Below are 27,853 nucleotides of genomic sequence, written 5' to 3'. Positions count from 1 at the left end.
GAACCAAATTCCTTTGTACAAAATCTTGAAGAGAAAATAAAAACTGAAGCAGATTGATACAAATCTCTTTAATAAAGTATATCAATGACAACTTCATGTTTAAATAAATATATTGTTAAAAAAATCATGTAAGAGTATTCTGTTCTAATTACTAAGGAAGACTTGAGACTGTTATTCCCTCTGCAGAAACACTATGCACAGATGCAAAGTGATCAAAGGCTGATATAATAATGAATCTCAAGTAAGTGGCATGGCCGTCTCGTGCCTGTAAAGGAAAAATCAATATGGAAGCTTTTAGCAATTCTAGTTAACTGTTAAAGAGCAGTTAGCAAAAGAAAGGGTTTGATGCAAGAATGATATCCTAAGAATATAATAATATGTAAGATATAATATTCAGAAAAGAAGCTAGATGCATGTAACAGTACCACTGCTCGGATGTATTACCAGGCAAATATCAGCATTGGTTTGATGAAAAATAGCAAGCAGAGCTAAAAATTGCAATTTTACATTTCTGATTAGTTTTTTAAAAGTGTCTTTCTAAAGTATTTTTCAATGTTAGGAGATTTCCTTTGTTCGATGATTCCTCTGACTCTATTATCCTGAAACATTACTATACTTTCACATTTATATGTTTCTCTGGAAGGCAATTAGGTGATATATATGTGTGTGTGTGTGTGTGTGTGTGTGTGTGTGTGTATATATATATATATATATGCAGCTATAAATATGTTTACACTGATGAACCCAGTAATTTTATTCCTTGAAATTTAATCTTAGAGAATAACTTAAAAGGTGAAAATCATGGTAGTGAGAACACGCATAAGATGTTCCTGTTGTATTACTTACAATGACAGAGGGAGGAAAAATAAACTTAGTCAACATTTGCCTCTTTCCATACGTTTCATTTTAAAATTATAATTATAAAACTTGTAACACAATATTGTTTAAAATTCTTCATTTTTTACTACTTTAACTATGTGATGCACATTGACACTAGAAGAAAATAAGTATAACAAAAGTTCTTGTGGCAGGGAAATAAAATCATGGGTGACTTCCAGCTGCCTACTTCCCCTTACTATTTTCTAAATATTCTGTAATGTTGCAATGCTCCTTGATTCACAATGAGACCTGATACAAAACACTTAACAGAGGCTTACTAATCATAACCCATTAGTAAAGATGGAGAAAAACAAGCAGATAAAATTCAGTCTAATTAATTACTTTTCTGACCCCCATTGGCCTCTCCAGTCATTGGGCACATTTGGTGGAGAAGATAATTAATAGCATTCAAAAACTTCCTACAGAATCTTTTGAAGCACGGATTTCATAGCAGCGCCCAGCAAGTTGTGAAGAAGGAAACTTAATGGACAAGGTTCCTCGTTAAGCCTCATTTAGAGAAAACTTAATTAAACAAACACTACCACCAAAAAAGAAAGAAAGAAAGAAAGAAAGAAAGAAAGAAAGAAAGAAAGAAAGAAAGAAAGAAAGAAAGAAAGAAAAAGAAAGAAAGAAAAAGAATCACAAAAAAACGCACATATTCAGTTGTTTCACCTTTTTGTGTTTGTCTAAAACCAGGGCCTGATAAACTACCAGGAACAGAGAAACTCCTGATGAGGCAGCAGCTTCCTCATCAACAGGCATTCATTCCACTTGACAAGCAAAGCCCAATGGAATGTTGTCGAAAAATGCTGGTTCTCTTTCCACCTCATCTCTCTTTGGCTTATTTGTTGCTGATCCTATGCTCCATTTCCCCTTATGTGAATCTCCCTTGTCCTTTCATGCTTAAATTAACATCTGATTTTGGCATCTCAACCTTTTTTGATTCCTATTTTAAAAGGCCTACAGAATCAAATGAAAGAAAGCAAAGCAAGTAAATACTTCAAAATAAATGAACAAAATAAAAACAAATAAGTGAATTGTCTTATTCTTGCTGTTATTCTATGACAGATAAAAGCCTAGTTATGAATGTATTTATAGTATTATTGAGATTTAGATTATAGTATTATTGAGAATAACCTTCTCTATTGGTTGATTAGGTATGGAACCTCTAACATATCACAAAGGTATTTATTAATTTCATGACTGAGAAGATATAATTAAAATGTAAATAGATTATGCTGGCTAAAGATAATATTTATCTCTATAAAGTATATCGACTTACCATAATTTCTTCATTTTGAAGCTGCCCCTCTGTGTGGACTAGATCTAAAGCACAAATGTAACAGAAATGAGTTAGGGATCAAAATGCATGAGGACAGCTACCGAAATTTATATTCACCAAAATATGATGTCTGGTAAACTATAGTTAGATCAGACTTACCAGAGCTGGGGGGTTAAAATTCAATATCAAAATGAGAATATTTGATGTAAAAGGCATGAAAGATAAACTGTGAGTTCTAAAACATCCCTAGCAAGTATAAACAAAAGGAAATGTAAATTACAGAAAGGATCAAGGCACTAACAGTTATATTACAGGCCTGATAGGAGCCATCTTATTACCACTCTCATGGGTAATGACTACAACTCAGTTTCTCATGCTGAATTTATACTGTGATGTTGAATTATGCTGCCCATGAAGTGATCTTTTCTGGTATCTAACTTTAGAAAACCTTTACCTATATAATTTTAAAGCAGATTAACTTAATTGCTCACAAGTTAATCATATCAAACATTCTTCTAGAAATATGAAATATTTGGTTGATATAATAACAAATACTGACCTTATTCAGAAATCAATTTTATTTGTATCAGCATAGTCGGTGTATGTGATTTTTAAAGGAACATACTACCAACAGGGTAGTCTCTGGGAAGTAAGATGGTGCATGACTTTGTTTCCTAAGATCTCTCTGAGGTAATGAATAGTGATCCCCTGCTTGACCCATTCCCCTCCAGTCCTACTCCTGAGTGGCAAATGCTTTCAACTCCTTCAGCTTTTTTTCCTAGAAGGTTAACATGTTTATATTCCTTTTCTTGATTTGTAGTACTTTACTGACTTTATAGTATGGTGGGAGAAAATTTGGGTCTCTGAGATCAGTATCTTCTTCCTCTTCCTTCAACCTTTCCCTCCTACCATCCTCTCAATTTTGAAATCAATACTTGACAGTTACATTATCGCCTACGTAAATGTTATTTACTGCTAAAATAAGTATTGAATTATGATCCCATTTTCTTTCTTATACAACTCCTCCTCTACCAGGAGTTAATAATACCTTCTTTCATTTGCTTAGTTTTTTAACTGTGAAAAATTGGAAAATCTCATGCTGACATCAAAGAAGACAGGGTATAATTCCTGTATATTTACCCATCATCTTGATTTTAAAATTACTAACATTTCACTATACTTGATTTATGGAATTTTTTTGCTAAAGCATTTTAAAGAACATGACATTTTACCTCCAAATATCTGGTTATCCATCTCTAAATAATAAGGATATTTTCTTACATAACCATAATACTATTATCAGGCTAAAATTAAAAATTGCTTTAATATCATATAGAACCCTATCCACATTCAAATTTCTCAATTGTCCCCAAAATGTCTTTTTATAAAAGTTGGTTTATTCAAATCAGAATTAAGTCTCCTTTAATCTTGAACTGATTTCTCTCTCCCACACACATTTTTTCCCCACATCACTGACTTACTAAAGAGACCAGGTCAGTTTTCCTGTGGAATATCCCACATTTTGTCATTTTGCCTCTTTAAGGTTTCATTACATTTATTCATCTACTCTCTGTTTCGTATATACTGGAGTTAGAGCTAAAGGCTTGATTATATTCAGGGTTTGAGGCCTTCATCAAATGTCTGGTGATCTTCGGCTATCTTTTGTTACTTAATAAATAAATCATTTGAAAACTATGTGCCATGAACCATGCTCACTGACTCAGACTTCAACAGAGCAGCCAGGAATGAGGTGGTCTATGTCAGTATCCATAGATCTTTTTTTCTGGAGCCACTCAGTTTCTCCAAAAATATTTAGTCTCCTGGCCAGGGCTATATTCTCAGTTGCTGTCATAAATAGTAGAGCACAGAGGTGTTCTCACTATTCAATATGCAGGCTTCCACTTAAATCTCCTGTACTCCATGTCTCACTTACTCTCTCTTCTATGTCTGGTCTCCCTGAGTTCTGAGACTTAACATTCGGTATTCCTCCTTAGCCCTTGCAGACGGTTTGTGGGAGGAAGGAGGAGTCCTCTAGCTTTGTGTGATAAGAGAACTTACCTAGGGTCAAACACTCTGTATACAGATGTTCAACTATTCCCTCTTGTTTTCTGGTCCATGTCCCACTCATACTTTCTCTGGTACATCCTGCCTTCAAATTCTAGACCTTTCTGGGGTTTTGTTGGGCAAACTGTATTGCTTCACATTGACGTTCTCCTTGGAGGGCACTTAGGTTATAACCTACTCCATTCAGCTACATTAGTCTCTTCTACCCGTGTCCTCTCTTCCATAATTTAGATGGATACCTCACATCCTCTTTGGTCTCCTATAGGTTTTTTGGTTTGTTTTAGTTTTGTCCTTGTAGGTTCATGCCTCCTTTTATTCCTTTACTATTATTTTCATGGAATTTTGGGAAGGAAAGGAAATAGACACACAAAGCCAATTTGTAGTGTTTAACTAAGGGCAATTCTGCTGATGATATTTATGTATGTATGTATGTATTTTAAAGATTTTACTTATTTATTCATGGGAGACACAGAGAGGGGCAGAGACATAGGCAGAGGGAGAAGCAAGCTCCCAGTGGGGACCCTGATGCAGGATTCGATCCCAGAACCCCAGGATTACAACCCGAGCCAAAGGCAGACACTCAACCACTGAGCCACCCAGGTGCCCCTCTGCTGATGATATTTATTTTTATTTTTATTTTTTTTATCTTTTATTTTTTTTATTTTTATTTATTTATGATAGTCACAGAGAGAGAGAGAGAGAGAGAGAGGCAGAGACACAGGCAGAGGGAGGAGCAGGCTCCATGCACCGGCAGCCCGACGTGGGATTCGATCCCGGGTCTCGAGGATCGCGCCCTGGGCCAAAGGCAGGCGCCAAACCGCTGCGCCACCCAGGGATCCCTGCTGATGATATTTAAATAGTACCATTAGTTAGTTAAGAAGGAAAGACAAGAAACTAATATTTATTGTCTACTATATATGATATGGTAGACACTATATTTACAAAACCCTAAACCATGGGTTACTATCCCCATTTTTCAGAGGATTTGGAAACTCAGAAAAATTAAGTATTAACATGCTAACAGTTATATAACCAGTAAGTGAAGAAGTAGTCTTGTATTCAAACCTGGGTTTTTCTAGGCTCTAAATAAGTCAACAAGAGATATCTTTTCTTCACCAAAATGCAGATCAGTTGGAAATACAGAATCAAAGGACAACTCTACTTCCTCGTGCCCAGAACAATGCTGGTGAAAAAGCACAGGGCAGCCTGAGTGGCTCAGCAGTTTAGCGCTGCCTTTCAGCCCAGGGCGTGATCCTAGAGACCCAGGATTGAGTCCCACATCGGGCTCCCTGCATGGAGCCTGCTTCTCCCTCTGCCTGTGTCTGCTTCTCTCTCTGTTTCTCATGAATAAATAAAATCTTAAAAAAAAAAAAAAAAAAAGCACATACCTCTTTCAATCCATGGCTCAAAATCAACTGGCTCTTTAGATGTGCTCTTTTCAATCTTCAAGGTCCTTACTGATGTTGTAAGGAAACAAAATAAATACAGGGTAAATTATCTATCTGATCTGATGTTGCTATCCCTATATTCCTTTTTTCTGTATCAAAGTGTCAAGCACTGGTGGGACTGAACAAAGTACTGGGATCAGAAATACCATGTTCTGAAAATCATTCACATGCTCTGTTTTTCTATAGGGACCTATGGTAAAACGCAGCCATGGGTCACTGTAATCTTACAATGTTTGCAAAGCACACAATACAGTTAGTAGAGTCTTTTTAAATTTGGTATCATCCAGAGTTATTTGTATACTGATAATAATAATAATACTGTTAGTGATCTTGTTCATAAACCTTTATGAAGAAACTACTGTTAAGTCAGGCATTTACTCATTTACTCTTGACTACAATCTTATAAGAAAAAGTATTACTAATCTACTTTACTGATTAGGAAACAGGCTTAGAGAAATCAGGCACCTTAGAGAGAAGTCAGGCAAAGTGTTCAGAGATAGAGAGCCAGTAAGGGCCAGAAGTGCAATTCAAACTTTAGGTATGTCTGCGTCTATGAGCTTCTACAATTAATGACAGTTAATAGACTTAACCAGAATGCAGGCATCTTCCTTCAGAACTGTTTTTTCCTCTATTACCCCTAATCCAGACCCTGCTACCCCAGAATCATTCTTCTCTTCTCTGTGCCCTGTGAGGGAGGTCCCCTGTGGATTGCATCACTAGATACTGGTCAGATTTGACCAATGGGAGGCACTGGGAGGAAACTGGAGGGCAGGGGTGAAGTGAGATCACGTTGTTTTTTCTCCACTCCCTTCCTGCTTCTGTGCCATGTCTTTGACAGTGGTTGGGTCCCTTCATGATTACAGCTGCTGCTGGGCAGGTCCTTAGCCACAGACTACAGCTCTCACTGGGCTCCAGTAACACAATTTCCATCCCTTATCCCAAGAGTGGTAATGGCTTATTGCTGTGGCTAGTTTCAAGGCGTTCTCACCATCCCTGGTTTGTTCCCTTACCCAGACCATAATTTTGTAAGTAATCCTATCAATAAAGTCTTCTCATTTGAACCATCTGGGATGTATTCTTTCCTGCCATGATTTTGTCTGAAATACTTTATCCCTAAATAAACACAAGACAGGATTAGAATGATGTTCCAATGGGAGAGTGTCCTCCTAAATCCCTCAGAAAATGCCATTATTAATAGAAGAATCCAAATTATCCAATGCAAATAACCAAGGTTATCAGATTTTCGAGAAGAATTTGACAGAGAACTCCAAGCCAAATGAATCTGGAATAAAGATGTTGAAGAACCTAGTGTTCTGGCAAGCTGGCTTCTTATGTTCATAATAGGGATTTTTGCCAAAGATTTTCACATAGTAAATTGCATGGAAATTATTATGCGCTTTGGAAGGGTTTCAAATTTGCAATTTTAGAGAAGCTGACTGTGCTTAAGGCAGTTAACCCGTACTCCCCACTCTCCCATTCCAGCCATAAAACTGGATTCCATGCTGCAAAGGAAAGTTAGTGTTTTGCCAAAGTTTACATATGTGCCCTCTGCCTATGGGAAAAATAAAAGATGATGAATATTAATGTATGATTTGCTTACCAAAGTAACTTTGAATTATAAGCCTTTCAATCCTTACATGTTTGTGAAAACAAATAATGAACTCTTGGGGAAACATTCCTGTTGTGGTCCAAAATGTTTCTGGATTCCTATTGTTAATTTTAAAGAAAAAGAAAAAAGAAGAGCCAAATGAAAATGTTTAATCACAAAATTCTAGTGAATAAGTATTTTAAATAAATGACCCTGGATTCTTGAAATCCCTTTCTATCTCTTCCTTCTGCCTCTAATCTCTCCCCAACTTTAATAATTCTTCTTTACTACTAGCAGATACATTTAAAAAAAAAAACAGAAACAGAATTGATGTCACTCTTGTCTAAAAGCCTTCAGTGGCCTCTTATTTAAGCCTATAAATCTGACTGTGTAGTATGGCATTTTATGACCCTATATGATCTGGTTGCATTATTAAAGTGCATGGTCTCCCATCATGGTATCCTCTCCCGTTACTGTAGTCACATTGGGCCAATTAAGATTCTGCAAACACGTCATACAGGCTTATGTTTCTGTGCCTTACTTAGATCATGAGGTTCTCTTGACCCAAAAGCCTTTCCTCCCTTACAAGTTTATTTGCTCTTTGGTCCCATCTCTCAACCTCAACAAATCAGAATCACTTCCTCAGGCCTCCTTTGCACTCAGCATCCATTTTTACATTGGTACTTATCTCTTGTGCTTTTATGGCTCCTGCTAGATGCTGAGTTCTGAGTCCAACCACTTTCTATTAATTATCTTTGTACCCCAGCAAACTATCACAATGGCTGACCTAGATACGCAAAAGATGTGTGTTGAAAAAACAAACATGCATTCAAATTTATGTCATAAATCTTATATATAGTATATATATAGTACTGCCCACTGAAATAACCATTTCTATTTTAACTATATAAGCTCCTTCTTTTTTGAAGGAAAAATTTTATCTACACTGAAATTTATCTTAAATATACAATTCATTGAGTTTTGATAAATATATATACCTATGTAACCAATAGGCTAGGGCAACCAATACTCCAATCAAGATATATAGCATTTCCATTGCTCCAGAAACTTTCCTTCCAGACAATTCTTACCTCCCTTGGCAACTATTGCTCTGATTTCTATAACCATAGACTATGCCACAATTTGGTTATCCATTCTTCTGTTTGATATTTTGTTGGATATTTGGATTGCTTCCAGCTTTTTAGTATTATGAATAAGTTGTTACAAACATTCTTGTACAAGTGTTTTGGGGACATATTTCATTTCTCTTGGGTAATTATTAGAACTGCTGGGTCATAGGGCAGAGGTATGTTTAACTTTATAAGAAGCTGCCAGATTTCCAAAGTGGTTGTAGTATTTTACATTCCTACCAGCAATGCAAGAGAGTTCTAGTTGTTCCATACCCTTGTCAACACTTGCTATTGTCAGTCTTTTTAATTTTACCCATTCTAGTGGATATAAACTGGTGTCCTACAATATTAATTTGTATTTCCCTGATAACAAATGTTGTTAAGCACTTTTTTCATATATATATAATCTTATATATATGAAACACGTATATATCAGAAACTTCACTGACAACATGATACATATTTCATATGTTATATGTATTATATACTGTGTTCTTACAATAAAGTAAGCTAAAGAAAATGTTAAAATCTAAAGGAAGAGAAAATACGTTTATACCTCTCTCTATATATTTACTTAAAAAAAATTCCTTGCAGTTAAAACCCATGTTATTCAAGGGTCAACTGTACTTTACTATATATTTTTGTAGAATTCATTTATGAGATATATATGTATTGTGAATATTTTCTCCCAGTCTGTAGTTTCCCTTTCCATTTTCTTACTTGTGTCTTTCAATAAGCATAAGTTTTATTTTTGGTGAAATCCAGTTTTATTACTTGTTTCTTTTATGTTCAGTGATTTTTAAGAAGATTTTATTTATTTGAGAGAGGGAGGGAGAGAGCATGAGAAGGAGACAGGCAGAGGGAGAAGCAGACTCGCCATTGACCAGGGAGCCTGATGCAGGGCTGGATCCCGGGACCCTGAGACGGTGACCTGAGCTGAAGGCAGAGGCTCAATCAATGGAGCCACCCAGCTGCCCCATGTTTAGTGATTTTTATCTCTTAGAAATCTTTGCCTATCTCATTATCACAAAGGTATTTTCTGATGTTTTCTTCTTGAAGCTTAGTAATTTTAGCTCTGAGTGGAGATCTATGCTCCATCTTGCATTAACTTTTGCGTTTGATATGAGATAGGGGTAGAGGTTTGTTTTTATGAGTATGTTTATTCAGGTGTTTCAGCACCATTTATTAAAAGACTTTCCTCTTCTAACTGAACTACCTTGGTGTCTTTGCCTAAAATTAATGGACTACATATGGGTCGATCTGTCCCCTTCATTTTATTCCACTGACCTGTTTCTGTATCCTTTAGACTTCTGTTGAAAATTAATGGAGCTTGTATATGTGGGTCTATATTTCTGGGTTTTCTATTCTGTTCCATTGGTATATATGTCTATCTTTACAAAGATACCACACTATTTTGATTACTGTTATTTTTAAGTCTTAAAATCAAGTAACATAAATGCTCAAACTTTCTTTTTTTCAAATTATGCTGATTTAGACTAGGACTTTGCATTTCCATATACATTTCAGAATCAAGTGTTTTATGTAAAAGTTGATTGAGATTTTGATCAACACTGTACTGAATCAATAGGTTATTTTAGGGAGAAATTGCCACCTTAACAATATTGAGTTTTCCAATCATGAATGTAGTATATCTTTTCATCTACTTAGCTAATTTTTCTCAGCAACATTTTATGGTTTTCAGTGTAAAAAGTCTTGCATAGCTTGTTTAAATTTATTCTTAATTCCTTTATGTTTTGACTACTATTGGAAATGGAATTTTTTAAACTTCAATTTCAAACTGTTTCCTGCTATTATATAGTAATAAAATTGATTTTTGCATATTGACCTACCTAAACTTAAAGCTCTAGTAGGCTTTAAAAAAAAAAAAAAAAAGATTCTGGGACACCTGGGTGGCTCAGCGGTTTAGCGCCTGCCTTTGGCCCAGGGCATGATCCTGGAGTCCCGGGATCGAGTCCCACATTGGGCTCCCTGCTTCTTCCTCTGCCTGTGTCTCTGCTTCTCTCTTTCTCTCTCTCTGTGTCTCTCATGAATAAATAAATAAAAATCTTTAAAAAAAAAGATTCCTTAGTTTTTTGTATATTCCTATGAAATATATATTTTTAAAGATTTTATTAATTTATTCATGAGACACACACAGAGAGAGAGAGGCAGAAGCAGGCTCCACGCAGGGAGCCCAATGTGGGACTCAATCCCAGCAGGATCACACCCTGGGCCAAAGGCAGGCGCCAAACCATTGAGCCACCCAGACGTCCCCCTATGAAATATTAATACAATCCATAAACAGACAATTTTACTCTAATTTTTATCCTTTTATGTCTTTTTTTGGGGGGGGGGGGCTTTATTGCATGGGCTAACACCTCCAGAACAATGCTGAATATGAACAGTGAAAGAAAAATTCTTGCTCTGCTTCTAATCTCAGGGGGAAAGCATTTATTATTTCACCACTAAGCTGAACCTGTTTAGTGGATGCCTTTATCAGATTGAGGAAGTTCCTTTCTCTTCTTTGTTTCCTAAGAATTGTTATCATGAATGAATGCTGAATTTTGTCAAATGCTTTTTCTTCATTTATTGGGATGATCATGATTTTTCTCCCTTGTTCTGGCAATGTGGTGAACTACACTCAACCTTGTATTCCTATGATAATGTGGTAAATATGCCAACCTTGCATTCCCAGGATTAATTCCATTTGCCAGATTCTATTTATTTATTTATTTATTTATTTATTTATTTATTTATTTATTTATTTATTTATTTTTTGGGGGGGGAACACATGCCTTTTATTGGTCTAAGGAGCATAACTAGTTCATAGGCTTGGGCAGAGCTCCCCTATCTGTATGGCTCCCATCTCCCTCTCCTGGGAGTTTGTGACTCACCCCCAGGGAGAAAAGTGTTCTGGACAGGGGTGGCAGACAGAGCCAGGATAAAAAATACAGAACTGGGGTCTGAAAGAGTATCATGGTGAAGTAGAAAACACAGGGTTATGAGATCATCCAAATAAAAAGTCCACCCGGGCAGAAGAGAAGTTTCTCCATGTAGGCCTCCCACCTGCCCTTGCCAGGAATGGGAGGGGGCAGGAAGCTTCGGCTGGAGATTTCCTACTGTGCCCTTCGTGCCATCAGCATCTCCCGGATGTTGTCCTCAGCTTCCTTTACACTCCGCTCCAGGTAGGATTTTTTCTGTTCTAGTTCTTTAATTTTTTCTTCTGCTATTTTCTGTTTCTCTAACAGCTGACTGTGAATTACCTCCTTGGACTGAAGAATAAACATTCTTCCTACACCTTCATACATGTTAGTCTCATCTACCAAAGTCATAATCTCTGTATCTGTAAGATGTGCGTGCTTTTTCGTTCTGTTTAGCTGTTCAATCTGTATGTCTGCAAGCTTCACCTTCTGTTGAGTGTCAATAACTTTGGCTTGAAGTTCTGTGAAGGCCTTCTTCAACTCCAGATCCACGGGAGCCGCCATCTTGGTTCACTCGGTGCGCCTGCCAGATTCTATTTATAAGGATTTTTGTGTCTATGTTCATATAGGGTATTGGTCTTTAATTTCTGTTTTCATCCTTTTCTTTCCTTTCCTTGTAATGTCTTTTGTCAGGTTTTGATATCAGGCATGTTGTTCTCATAAAAAACAATTTGAGAAATATTTCCTGCTCTATTTTTGAAAGATCTATATTATTTTTTCTTCTAAATATTTGATAGAATTTATGCAACAGATACATGACTATTCCAATTTCCTATTTCATCTCTTGTCATTTTTATAGGTTGAGTTTTTTTAAAGCAATCTGTCCATTTAAATTGTCAAACTTATTAGCCTAAATTTGTTCTCTTTTTTAATTAAAAATATTTTAAAATTGAGGTATAGTTGACATATAACATATTAGTTTCAGGTATACAATATAATGAATTGATATCCTAAATATGTCCTTGATAGTGACTTACTAATCTTTTAGAAACTGTAGTGATACTGTTTCTTTCATTGCTGGTACTGGTAATTTATATTTTCTCTATTCTTTCTGGGTCAATCTTCCTAGACGTTTATAACTTTTAATAATCTTTTTAGATAATCTATTTTGGCTTTGCTAATCTTTTTCTAATTGTCTATTTTATTGATTTCTGCTCTACCTTTATTTTCTTTTACTTTTTTGGGTATAATTTGCTCTTCTTTATCTAGTTTCCTATGTTAGAAATTTAATTATTGGTTTTTAAAAATTATTTTAAAGATAAAGTATTTATGCTATAAAAAATTTCCTTGGAAGCATCACTTTGGCTGCATCCACAAATGTGGATATATTGTATTTTCATTATCATTTGGTTAGAAATATCTTCTAACATCCCTTGTGATTTATTCTTTGACCCATGGGGTTATTTAGAAGTAGTACCATGTTTAATTTCTGAGTTTCAGGAATATTTTTCCAGATTTATTTTTAATTTACTTATAGCTTAATTACATAGGGGTCAGAGAACAAATTCTTTTTTTCTCCAGCTTTATTGCAATATAATCAGCATACAAAATTGTGTAAGTTTAAGGTGAACAACATGATGATTTGATATACTTACATGTTGGGAAACCATGTAGAGTTAGTTAACATATCCATCATCTCAAATGTACCATTTTTAAAAATATACATTCCCTAAGATTTCAATCTTTTGAAATTTATTGAGACTTTATGGTCCAGCACATTTCAGTGAATATTTAATGTATACTTCTTCCATGTGCCATTGTTGGTTATAACGTTGTATAAATGTCAATTCAGTCAAGGTGACTGACAGCGTTGTATAGATTATCCTATCTTTACTATGTCTTTACTAACTGTATCTTTAGATTTTGTCTGACTGCTTCATCATTACTGAAATAAAGGTGTTAAAATCTCCAACTATGATTGTAGATTTATTTCTCACTTTCATCTGTCAGTTTTTGCTTTATGTGTTTTGAAGACTATCAGGTCAGTATACTTTAAGATTATTACCTCTTTCTAAAGAAAGGATGCTCAAAAATTATAAAATGTCCCCTTTATCTCTGGTAATTCTCCTTATCTTACATTCTACTTTGTCTGATATGAATAAGCCACAGCCACTTCTCTGTTTAGTATTTATAGGATGCATCTTTTTCATCCTTTTATTTTCAACCTATTTGTGACTTCATATTTAAAGTACACCTCTTACAGACAGCATATACCTGTGCTTTGTATTTTGACCCAGTCTGACAATTTGTTAATTTCCATCATTTAATTGAAGTGTTTAGCCTACTGGCATTTAATATAATTATGGATATGGCTAGGTTTAAGCCTACCATCTTGGTATTCATTTTCTATTTGTCCCTCCCAACTATTTTTTTCTTGTTCTATTTCTCTTTTCCTATCTACTTTTGACTAAATAAAAAAATAAAAAATAATTTAAAAAACTAAAATTCCATTTAATTTTCTTTTTGTGTGTGTGTCTATTCTCAAGGTCATAAGAACCTCATGATAGTTAATTTACATTGAACTCCACTTTTGTGCCATTACTTTCATATATTTTATAGTTATGTATAACATTTATTACATATATATATAATAAATCCCACAGTACAATGTGTTTCATTCCCATTAAGTGGTCAATTGACTTTTTAAAAAATTAAAAGAAAAAGGATATTTTTTTACAGTTACCATTTCCAATATACTTAATTTCTTGCTGTAAATTTGAATTTCCATCTAGTATTATTAACACTTCAATGTGCAGAACTGCCTTTAACATTTTCTGTGATGTAGGTCTACTTGTGGTGAATAAAATGTCTCTATTTCACCCTCATATTTGAAGTACATATTAGCTAGATACAGAATTTTGAGTTGACAGGGTTTTTTTTGTTGTTTCTCTTTTCAGCATTTAAGATATTGTTCCATTGTCACCTGTATTCCACTGTTTGTGATACAAAGTCAGCTGTCACTGGTACTACTGTTCCCCTGTAGTTAATGTGGGGTTTTTTTGTTTGTTTGTTTTTCTGCAGCTATTTAAAATGTTTTTCTTTATTTTTCAGCAGATTACAGTATGATCTATTTATATGTATCCTGCTTGGGGTTTGCTGAATTTCTTGGATTTTAAGTTGACCATTTTTTAATAAGATTGGAGAACATTAAGCCAAAAAGTAGAAACATCCTGAATATCCATCAGCTAATGAATGGATAAATAAAATATGCTATACCCATAAATGGAACATTAGTTGGCAATAAAAAGGAATGAAGCACTGATATTTGCTATAATATGAGTGAATGCTAAAAATATGTAAAGTGAAAGAAGCTAGTCACAGAAGACCATATGTATGATTCCATGTATAAGAACTCTCTGAATAGGCAAATCTAAAGAGATATAAAGTGTATTAGTGGGTGCCTAGGGCTGGTGGGAATAGGGGAAATATAAGGGGCAATGTTTTTTTGGGGGTGATGAAATGCCCTAAAATTGATTTTGGAGATGGCTGCATAACTCTGAACATGCTAGAACCCAATAAATTGTACATTTTAAATGGGTGAATTGCATTCTATGTGAACTATGTGTCAATAAAGCTGTTACCAAAAACAAAACAAAACAAGTCCAACTCACAATTCTGGATATTTTATATGATGCTTACTATTTCACAATTTATTTTTTATTTATATGGTTTTAAGTTTCATTTATTTAAATAACTTATAATTGCCCTCTGTTTCTCACATGATTTTAATAAAAATGACCAATATAACAACACCAAATGGCATGTAGAGATGTACTGGTTTTAAAAATGACATAGGGATGGCCTGGGTGGCTCAGTGGGCTAAGCCTCTGACTCTTGATTTTGGGTCAGGTGATGATCTCAGGGTGGTGAGACCAAGCCCTATGTCAGACTCTGCACTCAGTGTGGAGCCTGCCTGAGATTCTTTCTCTTCCACTGCTTCTGTTCCTCCCCCTGCTCTTTCTCTCTCTCTCTCAAAATAAATACATAAAATATTTTTAAAAATGACTTATATGATTATATAGTCAATTAATCTCTGACACAAAAAGGGCAAGAATATACAATGGGAAAAAGAGTCTCTTCAACACATGGTGTTGGGAAAACTGGTAGGCTAAATATAAAAGAATGAAACTGAAACTTGCTTACACCATACCCAAAAATAGACTCAAAATGCATTAAAGACCTGAATGTGAGACCTGAAACCATAAAATTCCTAGAAGAAAACATAGGCAGTAATACCTTAACATCTGTGGTAGAAACATTTTTCTAGATATATCCCCTTTGGCAATGGAAACAAAAACCAATTTAAACTATTGGGACTAAACCAAAATAAAAAGCTTTTACACAGTGAAGGAAACCATCAACAAAATAAAAAGACAACCCACCAAAAGAAAGAAGATATCCTCAAATGATATATATCCAATAAGAGGTTAATATCCAAAATATTGAAAGAATTTATACAACTCAACAGCAAAAAACCCCAAACAATCCAATTAAAAATGGGCAGAAGACATAAGCAAACACTTCACCAAAGAAGACATACAGATGGCCTAACAGACATATGAAAAGATGCTCAATATCACTAACCATCAGGGAAATATAAATCAAATCACAAAGAGATATCACCTCACATCTGTCAGGATGGCTAAAATCAATACAAGAAACAAGAAGTGTTGGCAAGGATGTGGAGAAAATGGAATGCTCATGCACTATTGGTGGAAATGCAAACTGGCACAGCCACTGTGGAAAACCATATGGAGGTTACTCAAAAGACTAAAAATAGAATCACCATATGATCCACTAATTCCACCACTAGGTATTTACCCAAAGAAAAAGAAAACACAAATTTGAAAAGATATGTGCACCCCCACATTTACTGCAGCATTATTTACAATAGGCAAGATATGGAAGCAACCCCAATGTCTATCCATAGATGAATGGAAAAAGAAGATGTGATATATGTACAATGGAATAATAGCCATTGAAAAGAATGAAACCTTGCCATTTGCAACACATGGGTGGAGCTAGAGAGTATAAAGCTAAGTGAAATAAATCAGTCAAGAAAAGACAAATACCTTATGATTTCACTCATATGTGGAATTTAAGAAACCAAGTAAGAAAAAAAAAAAAAAAACCAGACTCATATAGAAAACAAACTGGTATTTGCTAGAGGAGAGGTGGGTGAGGGGATGGGTGAAACAGATGAAGGGGATTAGAGTATACTTGTGATGAGCACTGAATAATGTACAGAATTGTTGATTCATTGTATTTCACACCCAAAACTAATATAACGCTATGTTAAATTATACTGGAATTTAGAAAATAAATAAAAATTTAAATGACATATAACTGAATTCTCATATGTATAATGAAGTTATTAAAATGGTAGTTTTAAAGATTTATTTATTTTAGAGAAAGAGAGTGTGTGAGTGTGAGAGCATGGGGGTGGGGGAAAGGTCAGAGGGAGAGTCTCAAGCAGATTCTGTGCTGAGCATCTAACCCAATGTGGGGCTTGAGCTCATGACCCTGGGATCACAACCTGAGCCAAAACCAAGAATTGAATGCTTAACCCACTGTACCACCTAGGCAAACCAGCAGTTTTCTTTTAAATAAAGCTTTATAGCTAACAACTATTTAACATCTATTACCTCATGCGATTTTTTTTCACTACTCCTATGTAGTCAGGAAAGGTGGTGTTATCCCCATTTTTCAGATCAGAAAAGTGAAGCTCAAAGAGTAACACATATGCCTTTAGTCCAAGATAACATATATAGTTCACTTAACCAAGAATTTTAACTATAAATCTAGTATCCTACTAATTCTCTCTTCTACTTTTTCTTTTAACTTATTTTTTCCCTAGTATAGAACTTCCTTTCTCTTTTTTCATTGACATATTAAATACCAGAGAGCAAAAGTAGAGTCAAAGATAAGTAGAAATATAATTACTTTCTTTAACTTTTCTTTTTTTTAAAGATTTTATTTATTTATTCATGAGAAACACACAGAGAGAGAGAGAGAGAGAGAGAGAGAGAGAGAGCAGGCAGAGAGAGAAGCAGGCTCCATGCTGCGAGCCCAACACGGGACTCGATCCTGGGTCTCCAGGACCAGGTCCTGGGCTGAACCGCTGAGCCACCCGGGCTGCCCTTTAACTCTTATTTCTGAGGAAATTGAGAATTGGGAGAAAACTATCTACTGGGGGCAATTTTATGGCACTGTTTTATCCAAATGATTATATGGTTATTTCCATTTGGACAAACCAACTTATGAGCAAAAAATAATTTTTAATATTTACTACAAAAGTCTAATTGTTATTTGTTGTCGTAAATGCATATACATTAAAAGTCTCTGATATGTTCTGTTCAATTATCAGGTCAGTATATACTTTTATTCTATATAGCTTCTATATAGTTTTCTATATATACTAAGAGTTAGTCTCTAAATGTTATGTCCTTAATTGTTCAGTAATATGGGCTAATCTTTGGAAAGATCTCTGTTTCTTTTTTTAATTTTTAAAAAGATTTATTTGAGAGCAAGAGAGAATGAGTGAGGGAAGGACAAAGGGACAAGCTATCTACTGAGCATGGAGCCCAACGTGGGGCTTGATTCCAGGACCTTGAGGTCATGACCTGAGCAGAATTCAGATGCTTAACCAACTGAGCCATCCTGGTGGCCCAGAAAGATCTCTATTTCTGAAAATAACTTAAGGTACATCTCTAGCTACCTGTGCATCCTCACAGCAGTTCCCACATTAATTTCTCTACTCCAAGGCAGAGTGGGATAAATAGCTATTACCTGAATTTCAGGAAATAAAAAACTAAGAAGGATTAAGAGGCACAGGTAAAAAACAGATGCTAAGTTTTGGATTCAAACCTAAAGTCTGGGGATCCCTGGGTGGCGCAGCGGTTTGGCGCCTGCCTTTGGCCCAGGGCGCGATCCTGGAGACCCGGGATCGAATCCCACGTCGGGCTCCCGGTGCATGGAGCCTGCTTCTCCTTCTGCCTATGTCTCTGCCTCTCTCTCTCTCTCTGTGTGACTATCATAAATAAATAAAAATTTAAAACAAAACAAAACAAAACAAAACAAACCTAAAGTCTGAGTTATCATAGTATAGTACAAAAAAACCCAAACTGGGAGTTAGAAGACATGAGTGTTAATCTTGATTCCACCACTTGGTTATCTGTGTAATTTTGAACAAGTCATCTTTACCTACAATTATCCTTTTCCTCATCTTTACAATAAGGTTGAAAATACATTTTTTAAATATTTTACCTTATTTCCCAAGCTTACAGTGAGGGTCAAATGACATAACATCTATGAAACTACAAAGCCCTGTGCAAATATAAAATATGTGCATATATATGTGTGTGTGTTCTCGGCTACTTTCCAATATTAATTGAGTTTGATTAATATTTGATGGTCTAATTCAATAAGCTACTCAAAAACTATTTTAAGACATTCTAGAGTCAGGGATGCCTGAGTGGTAGAGTGGTTGAGTCTCTGCCTTTGGCTCAGATCATGATCCTGGGGTCCTCCAACAGAGTCATATAGCCGGTTCCCTACAGGGAGCCTGCTTTTCCCTTTGCCTATATCTCTGCCTCTCTGTGTGTCTCTCATGCATAAATAGATAAAATCCTTAAAAAAAAAAAAAAAAAAAAAGGACATTCTGGAGTCAAAGCTGAATAAGTCATAGTCTCTAACTTTTAGGAATTCATAGTTAAGAGAGGACACAAATATTAAAAATAAAGAATTATACAAAAAAGGGACAAAAAGATAATAGATGCATATACTAAATTCTTTGAGTCCAACAAAAAGGTAAACTAATCCTACATGAGGCCAAAAGGACAGATGTCAGAGAGGAGATAACAAGTAGGCTTAAAGGAAGCGGTTGAGTTGCTAGAATTTTATCCAGATACATGGAATTCACAATAGAACACAAAAATACCACAAGATCTGTGTTATAACTGGCTCTGCCTTTAGTTAAAACTAGTACTTGACCTCTTTGGACCTCTCTTACCACAATTCTAAAATGAAAGGTTTAGATAAGATACAATCCTAAGTCCTTCCAGCTCTAAAATTATATGATTCTATGAGTCAAACTCTGGTCATTGTACAGATGCCAAGAAAGAGAACTCAAGAGAGTAATAAAATAGTCACAACTATTAAAAAATGTTTTTCCATTAACCACTTTTTCTTGGAATTTAAAAGCCTAAGAATGATACTTATCTCACCTAGAATAAGCTCTAACACAGTAAGGAGAGGAAATTGGAATGGTATCAAGAAGCTGAGAACCAAACAATACAGGTGGAGAGCAGGAGGTTAAGCCTTCAGTTCAACAAAGATGTTGCTTAGACCACTAAGGAAATAGGCAATACCTGAGAAGTTATAATGTTTTTATTCCTATTTACTAAAAAAAACTTAGAATAAAATCATAGCCAGATATTAAAATGTACTCTTCCATAAAATGAGGTAGTTGTTGTTTGAAGTTTTGTCTTGTTAAACTACTTCTTAAAAAACTATTTACATAAGAGGTCACTTTTAAAATTATAAAGAAAAGGATCAAAAACCTAAGTATACTCAACTGAATTTGTTTCACAAATGGTACCTAAGGTGGATATTGTCAAGTAATGTACTTCATCAAACATTTATTAAACTATGTTTAAAAGTTCTAGTTGTTGTAAAGCATAATCCCAGTACTCAGGAGGTTCACTGACCTAATATCAAGGCTTTAAGGAAGAAAAAATAGTAACTCTTACCCATCAATCATATTTTCAGGTGGGTGTTTTTCATCACTTGATGTAGCTAAAATCACTTCAGCCCCCTCAGAGCTCAAACATAGATCAATTTTTCTCATCTTCAAGTGTTTAATCTGCAAGTAAAACAATAATAACAAAAGCAAATTCTTGACTCTCTGAACTTCATCGGAGTAAAGGGAGAAAGAAAGCCTGTTGCCTAGCACACAGCTTAACCACCAAGCTATTCAACAAGTGGGAGGGACTCTAACATGTTTATTTATGAAAATAAACTTCTAACCTCTCCCAGGAATAATCTGTAAAATAGTGATTATTTCCACCACTCTACTTCACAAAAGACAACACTGACTACTCTGACAACATTTTTCTGATTCTAAAATTGAAAGTCCTCAATAATGATACAGAAATAGTTAACAGGCTAAGGTAACATAAATTAATGTGTAAAATTTTCAAACTATTTATATCATTATATTTCTGACATTAAAAAATAATCTGGAGCAAAAGAACAGATGTTTTCATGACTGTTGTGTTTTCTGTTTTTTGTTTTTCTTTTTTCTTTTTTTTTAAGTAAGCTCCACACCCAGCACAGAGCCCAGCACAGGGCTAGAACCCACAACTGTGAGATCAAGAGTCAGACTTTCAACCAACTGAGCCACCCAGGCACCCCACATGACTGTTTATCCATACATTTATCAACTGAAGTAGCAAATAATATTAGTCACATGTTAAAAGATATCTTACCATCATTACTTTTTGGAGCAGAATGTAAAATAAGAGAGAAGAAAAACTTTTGCTTATTATTAAATTCTAAATCAGTCACTTGGGTCATGGATTGAAAGACATTTCTATCGTATGGTAATATTTTCAGTTTAATAAAAATATATGTAAAAACATTGTTGAACTCTAACATGGACCCCGGTAGATTAGACAAAGAAGACTAGATAAGATTCTATCAGTCACACTCACCCTTCTCCTTGATCTGGTGGTAACAGGGCACAAACCAATATATAGATGCAAAGTGACTATGAAAGCTGTATCTATAAAGAATGATAAGACAAAGAGTGTTTGGAAAAAGGAGAAAGGCTTCCAATACACTTCATATCCTGGCCTCTGGCTAACTTTAAAAAAAAAATGAAACTATTTCAAATAAATAATCAACATAGTACAGAGAATGTCACATATTAAACAACTATATACCCACTGCCTAGATTTAATAAATGTTAACATTTTTACTCATCACCTTCCTGGTTCAAAGGTAAGAGCTATTCTGGAGTTGATGAATATCCCTCCTTACTATGTATTTATACTTTTATCAATACATATCCATAAACAATATGTACTGCCCTTTTAAAACTTAGACGCTTCCTCAGTATATATATCCTTGCTTTTTAAATTTAATATTATATTTTCAAGTTTTATTATGTTGATACATGTAAATCTACTTTGTTCATCTTAACTGCTGTCAGGTATTTCTCCATTTCTCTAATGATGAATATTTAGGTAGTTTCCAATTTTTTGCTATTATAAGCAAATTTGAAATGTACATCTTTGTGTATGTATCCTTAGTATATAGAGGAGAAACTGTTTATGATAAAAGTCTCTTTCTTTACAGAAGTAAAATTGCAGAAACTTAGAATCAGCATATCTTCAAGTCAATAACTGATCAATTTGATCTTGAAATTTTAACAATTTACACTACCATCAGCAGTGTATAAGTGTTTCTGCTTCCTTATATTCTCACGAACTTGGTATTATTAGACATTTTGACTTTAGCTCATCTCATTGATGTGAAATGGTATCTCAATAAGGTTATAATTTGTATTTCCATGATTATTAGTGAAACTGAATACTGTTTCATATGATTATGGGCCATTCAGTCCTCTTTTTCTGTTATTTGCTTTTCCTCATCCTTTGCTCATTTTGCTATTGGAGTGCTTTTTAAAAATTTTGTTGTCCTTTTCCTTTTGATTTATAGGAATTTTTCAAATAAAACATTCTGGATACAAATCCTTTGTTATATGTGTCACAGATATCTCCTAGTCTGTAGCTTGAGTTTTCTTTTTCTTTTTTTTGTTTGTGTTTCCCCACCCCCACACACTTTTTAAAATTACTGAACTATAAAACATACATAAAGAAGAGAACACAAATCAGAAGTATATAGAGCAATACATTTTCACAAAGTTACCATACCCAGGTAAAGAAATGGAATATTACCAGCACTTGAGAAGTCCTCCGCATGCCCCTTCCCAGTCACTTCCCTTCCCTCCTTCCCAAGATAAGCATGGTCCTTATTTCTAACAGATTAATTTTGCCTGAAATTTATATACATAGAATCATGCAGTTTGTATTCATTTGTATCTGGTTTCTTTCATTCATCATTATGTTTTTGAGATTTAGCCTTATTGCTGTGTCATAAAGTGCAACTAAGTAAAGCTGCAACCTAGCCCCAACCCAACTCAACCCCTAATAAGATCAGAGAAAACATGCCCTAAGTGGAGCTTCCCAGGAAACTGGGCATAGGAACTGAAAAGCAAAGAAAGATTTCTGTGATCTTGGGTACTTAGCTCCCAAAGCCCTGATGGAGGAAACTGATCTCACTTCCAAATATCTGAAATCAAATGTAAACTGAAAGTATTTAAATAAAATTATAACTCAGTTTAATCCCTAGGTAGACTAAAGTGATCTGCCCCTTATCCTCCTGGCTGCAGGGCAAAGAAACTGGTGTGTCCTCTCTGGGAAAAAGCATTATTTACTTCAGTGCCTATTTTACATCCAATATACAAAATCACTTTAGCAGATCTATAGATGATCCAAGTACTGGAATTAGCAAAGATAGCTACTATAAATCTGTAGGGATTTATTGATCATATTATCAACCTGTAGAAAATATAGGCTTGTAGGGAGCCTGCTTCTCCCTCTGCCTATGTCTCTGACTCTGTCTCTCATGAATAAATAAATAAAATATCTTAAAAAAAAAAAAAGAAATGGCAAGAAGATAGTTTTAAACACAAGTGCACTGATTATTCTATTAAATGTTAACAACCTAAACACTACATTATCAGACTGAATTTAAATAAACTCAACAGATACTCTTTTCAGGAAACACTGTAAATATAAGGATAGACTGAAAGTAAAAGGATAAAATAAGTCTTACTTAACATTTGATAAAGCAAATTCCTCTACTTAATTTTCAGAATTCTATGTTTTGTATCTTAATTATTAGAAAGATTTTTAAATTACAGAAAAATGGGGCACCTGGGTGGCTCAGTCGGTTAAGCATCTGCCTTCAGCTCAGGTCATGATTTCAGGCTCCCTGCTCAGTGTAGAGTCTGCTTCTCCCCCTCTCTCTGCCCATCTCCTTACTCATGTTCTATCTCTCTCAAATAAAATCTTTGGGGAAAAAAATGAACTAGAGGAAAAAAATTTCTTGAGATGTTGATTGTAATTTTGTTCCACATACAGATTAACTGGGAGAGAATATCGTGTTTATGATAATGAGTCTTCAAATACATGAACCTGGCATATCTCTTCATTTAAGACTTTTTAAAAAGATTTTATTTATTTATTCATGAAAAAGAGGGAGGAAGGCAGAGATAGAACCTGAGCCAAAGGCAGATGCTTAACCAACTAAGCCACCCAGGCAACCTTATTTAAGACTTCTTTTAAGCTTTGAAATGATTCTCTAGTTTTCCCCAAACATATCTTCACCTCTTTTGTTAGAGTTATTATTAGATGTCTTATGGTTTCTATTGCTATTATAAATGGGACATTTTAAAAAATAACATTATTTTTAAAAAGTCTTATTCTTTACCATACAAGGAATATTTCCAACATTTCACCATTAAATTTGATGCTCACTGAAGGTTTTGTTAGACACTGTTCATCAGGTTATAGAAATTTCCTTCTCTTTTGGTGTGTTAGGTTTTATTTTTCCATGAACAAACACTGAATTTTATCAAATACTCTTCTAACATTTACTAAGATGATCATTTAGATTTTTCTACAGGTTGATAATATGATCAATTAAATCAAGATTTTTCTATTGTTATCATATCCCCAGTTCCTAGCATAAACTCAATTTACATGGCTAAGATATATTATCATTTTCATCCATAGTTGGGTTCAGTTTGCTAACATTTTATTTAGATTTTTTACAAATACATTTCTAAGTGAGATTGGTTATAATTTTCCTTTGTTATTCAGTCCTTATCTCTTTTTTTAAGGTTTTATTTATTTACTTACTTGAGAGAGAAAGGGCATGGCATAGGGGAGGGGCAGCACAGGGAAAGAGACAAGCAAGAGACAAGCAGACTTTAAGCTGAGCTCAAACAGACTCTAAGTTGAGCTCAAAGTGCTGAGGTGGTGGCAGAGAGGGGACAGAGGCTTGATATCACAACCCTGAGATCATGACCTGAGCAGAAATCAAGAGTTGGATGCACAATGGACTGAGCCACCAAGGCACTCCTGTATCTAGTTTTATAATCAAGACTGTACTTCCAACATAAGTTAGAGAGCTTCCCCCTTTTCTAGTTGTTGGAGCAATCTGTATAAGACAGAAGGTTATTTGATCTTGTAAGCCTGGTAAAATCTTTGTAAACAGAATTTTTTTTTAATATTTCAGATTTTTTTCAGGTTTTCCATACCACCTTGAGTCAATCTTGAAATTTATATTTTGTAGAAATATTACCTATTTCTTCTTAGTTTTTATATTTATTGGCATAAGGTTCATTTTTTACTGGAATTTTAAAATCTACTATGATAGTGTTAAAAGTCATGACTGGTCAAGAAAAAAGGCATATGTTCTAACATTTTCTATTTGTGCCTCTTAACTTCTTTCTTGCATTTAATACTATTGATACCAGAGAACTAGTGTTAGATGAACATGGTTAGTCCTTAATTTGAAGATGATAAATTCCTAGAAATACAGATTGATGAACTCAGATATTAATTCTCAACAAAGTTCTAACATTATTAAATTTCATTATTAAAATGATAGCCCTGAAAATGTAAATGAGAGTAGTTGTACAATAGAAAGCAGCACTAACATTAGTTCACAAAGGTTATACCAAACCTATACATTTCTTTTTGCTTATTTGATAGAGTTACTAACCAATTAAGAACATGTTCTGAATATTTCAACAAAACTTTAGACAAAGCTTCTCAAGATTCCTATATGGACCAGACAGAGAAATGTGGATTGGGTGGCAGGCAGTACTTTAGGTAAACATTTATCTCTTTGGCTATGCTCAAAGAATGATGATTAATGGGACAAAATTAACTGTGAAAAACCTCTGTCCTCTTGCCATTCAACATTTTTATGAATTAAAGATAGAAAAAGTATCATCAATTTTGCAGATGACACAAAGCTGGGCTATCAGCTAACATGCTAGATGACAGAATTAGCACATAAAAAGATGTGAGCAAGCTAGAAAGATGAGATATGATGAACAATATATTTAATAACAATAAAGGCCTATACTTAAAAAGTCAATCACACAAGGATTGGTCTTGATTGGGGTGGCAGAACCAAATCTAGTCAGCCATTTGTTTTTATATGGCCTATGAGTTAAAGGATGCTTATTATCTTAAAATACTATTTAAAATTAAAATAATATTTTATGACTCATGAAGATTACATGAAACTATATGAAATCCATACTTCAGTATCCATGAATAGTTTTATTGGAACTTGGCCATGGTCAACCATTTATACATTGTTGATAGCTACTTTTACAGTGACACAGTAGTTGTGATAGAGACTATAAGGCTCGGAAAGTCTAAAATATTTATTATTTGGCCCTTTACAGAAAAAGTTTGCTGACCCTTGATCTAGATGTGTAAAACGTATACGTTTGGTTCATTATAGAGTCACACTGTAAGGCAAGAATGTACCGTATCTGCCCCCAAAGGTAAAGGAATATAATCTTAGATTATATAAACTCTTTAGAGTTAAGGAGGAACTACATCCATCAAAATTTTTATTTATTTTTTTAAGTTTTAAAATTTATTTATTTATTTATTCATGAGAGAGAGAGAGAGAGAAAGAGAGAGAGAGGCAGAGACACAGACAGAGGGAGAATAGGCTCCATGCAGGGAGCCCGACACGGGATTCAATCCTGGGTCTCCAGGATCTTGCCCCGGGTTGAAGGCGGCACTAAACCACTGAGCCACCCGGGCTGCCTCCATCAAAATTTTCAGATACCAACTAAGGACCAGGCATTGCACTTGCTAGTAACGCAAAGACAACTACAACCTCAGATAGAGACGGTGACTAACATTTAGTTTTTGCCTTCAAGCTCAGAGTCAAGGAAAATGAACATGCATGCAACTAATATTATAATGTTATGTGCTAACAGTGTGAACTACATCCAGATACTACATCATTCTGGGTTGTATAAGTAGGACACTGTCAGGTTTGATATTGTCAGGGGAAAACAAAAAGAAACCCACAGATAATGTTGCCTCCACTCCAAGGGTGCAGGTCTGCATTGTAGTCTAACGCCCCACCCTGGGATACCTTACTCCAAATAAATACACACGTATCCCCTCAAAGCCTAGATTATTAATGGGGGGTGCTCTCCTCTGCATTTTTAAGGTCCCTACCCCTGGACTTCTTCCCCGCTGCCTTATTCTGTAGTCTAACCTCAGGGCCACTTTTAGCCACCCTTTACTCTCCAGGTCACATGCCCTTTCTGGCCCTTCTTTCTGAAAACCTCGAGGGGTCAAGTCCGCAGTTCTCTTGATCCCTGCCTTGGCACTGTCCACATTACTGATGGGGGCCTTTTGTGTAAGTCAGGAAACAGCCAGGGCCCAGGGCTGGGTACCTCACTAGAAAGGCAAACCAGCTCTGACACCACCTCCTTGCCCCCGTCCCAGGTCATTCCTTTCAAGACCTCCCAGGGTCCTCAGGGCTCAGGTTTGTGGACGCCCCACCCTAAATTACATAAAAGGTATTAAGTGACCCCACATCCTACACGAACTATATGGCTCCTAACATACGGGTTACGTGGCCCTTGAGAGGTTACAGTTTGGCAGGCTTACTCATTTCGATTTGCAATTGCTTTTCCCTTTGGGGAGTGAAAACATTATTCAGGGCTCAAAAAAGTTGGTGGATTGGCACTGGCGTCTCTAGGCCCGCGGGGGAATCAGACATCCCGCGTCCCTGCCCCGCGCCGTCAGCCTGCTCACGGCGCCCTCCGCCAGCTCCCCGCCCCGCCGGCCGCACGCAGCCCCGCTCCCACCGCCCCCGCCGCCGCCGCCCCCGCCCCGCTCGCCTGCGCCTCCCGTTAGCTCCAGGCGCGCGGACCGTCCGGGCTCGGGATCTTCCTTCCGCTCCGCCCCGCGCGCCCCGCCCCCAGCCCCGCCCCCAGCCCCGCCCCCTCTCCTCGGCCTCCCAGGAGCTCCCGGGGGCGCGCACCTCCCGACTCTCCCGCAGGCCCCGCCCCCGCCCCCGAGGCGCGCGCCCCTCCCGACTCTCAGGCCGCGCCCTGCGCTCTCCCTCACGGAGCGGGGTGAGCCGCGCGGCCCCACCCGAGGGTCTTTCCCCGGCGAGGGCCGGAGCCCGCACCGCCTACCCTCCCTGGGGCTTGCAGCACCCGGGGACCCGCCTTCGCGCCGGCACGCACGCGCAGTGCCCACCTCTCCCGGATCCGAGCCCTCGGCCCTCGGGTCTCCAGCCCAGGGCCCGGCCCCGCCTCCCGCCCGGCCCCGCCTCCGGCCCGGCCCCGCCCCTCA

General features: G+C 36.1%; 2 protein-coding genes across 5 annotated transcripts; both read right to left on the bottom strand.

The window, feature by feature from the left end:
- Nucleotides 1-49: 49 nt before the first annotated feature.
- Nucleotides 50-27,823, bottom strand: HSPB11 (heat shock protein family B (small) member 11). Of its 4 annotated transcripts, none has more exons than XM_038537479.1 (7): nt 27,758-27,823; nt 21,086-21,156; nt 20,123-20,235; nt 7,274-7,380; nt 5,614-5,682; nt 2,162-2,205; nt 50-265 (listed from the first exon to the last, which is right to left on the bottom strand). In XM_038537479.1, exons 3-7 carry the CDS (start codon nt 20,218-20,220, stop codon nt 152-154), a joined length of 432 nt encoding a protein of 143 aa, XP_038393407.1. In that variant the 5' UTR covers nt 20,221-20,235; nt 21,086-21,156; nt 27,758-27,823; the 3' UTR covers nt 50-151. The 4 variants fall into 4 exon arrangements, with proteins under 4 accessions (XP_038393407.1, XP_038393408.1, XP_038393409.1 ...); XM_038537480.1 differs by having other exon boundaries at nt 27,694-27,770; XM_038537481.1 differs by lacking the exon at nt 27,758-27,823 and adding an exon at nt 27,394-27,479.
- LOC102152612 (prefoldin subunit 1) lies at nt 11,173-11,910 on the bottom strand. Its single transcript, XM_038537482.1, has one exon. The coding sequence runs from the start codon at nt 11,874-11,876 to the stop codon at nt 11,508-11,510; it is 369 nt and encodes a 122-aa protein (XP_038393410.1). The 5' UTR covers nt 11,877-11,910; the 3' UTR covers nt 11,173-11,507.
- Nucleotides 27,824-27,853: the final 30 nt, after the last annotated feature.

Source organism: Canis lupus, chromosome 5, assembly GCF_011100685.1.
Source record: "Canis lupus familiaris isolate Mischka breed German Shepherd chromosome 5, alternate assembly UU_Cfam_GSD_1.0, whole genome shotgun sequence".
Lineage (NCBI taxonomy): Eukaryota > Metazoa > Chordata > Mammalia > Carnivora > Canidae > Canis > Canis lupus.
The sequence above is the reverse complement of the archived record's forward strand: the minus strand, read 5'-3'. Positions and strand labels throughout refer to the sequence as shown.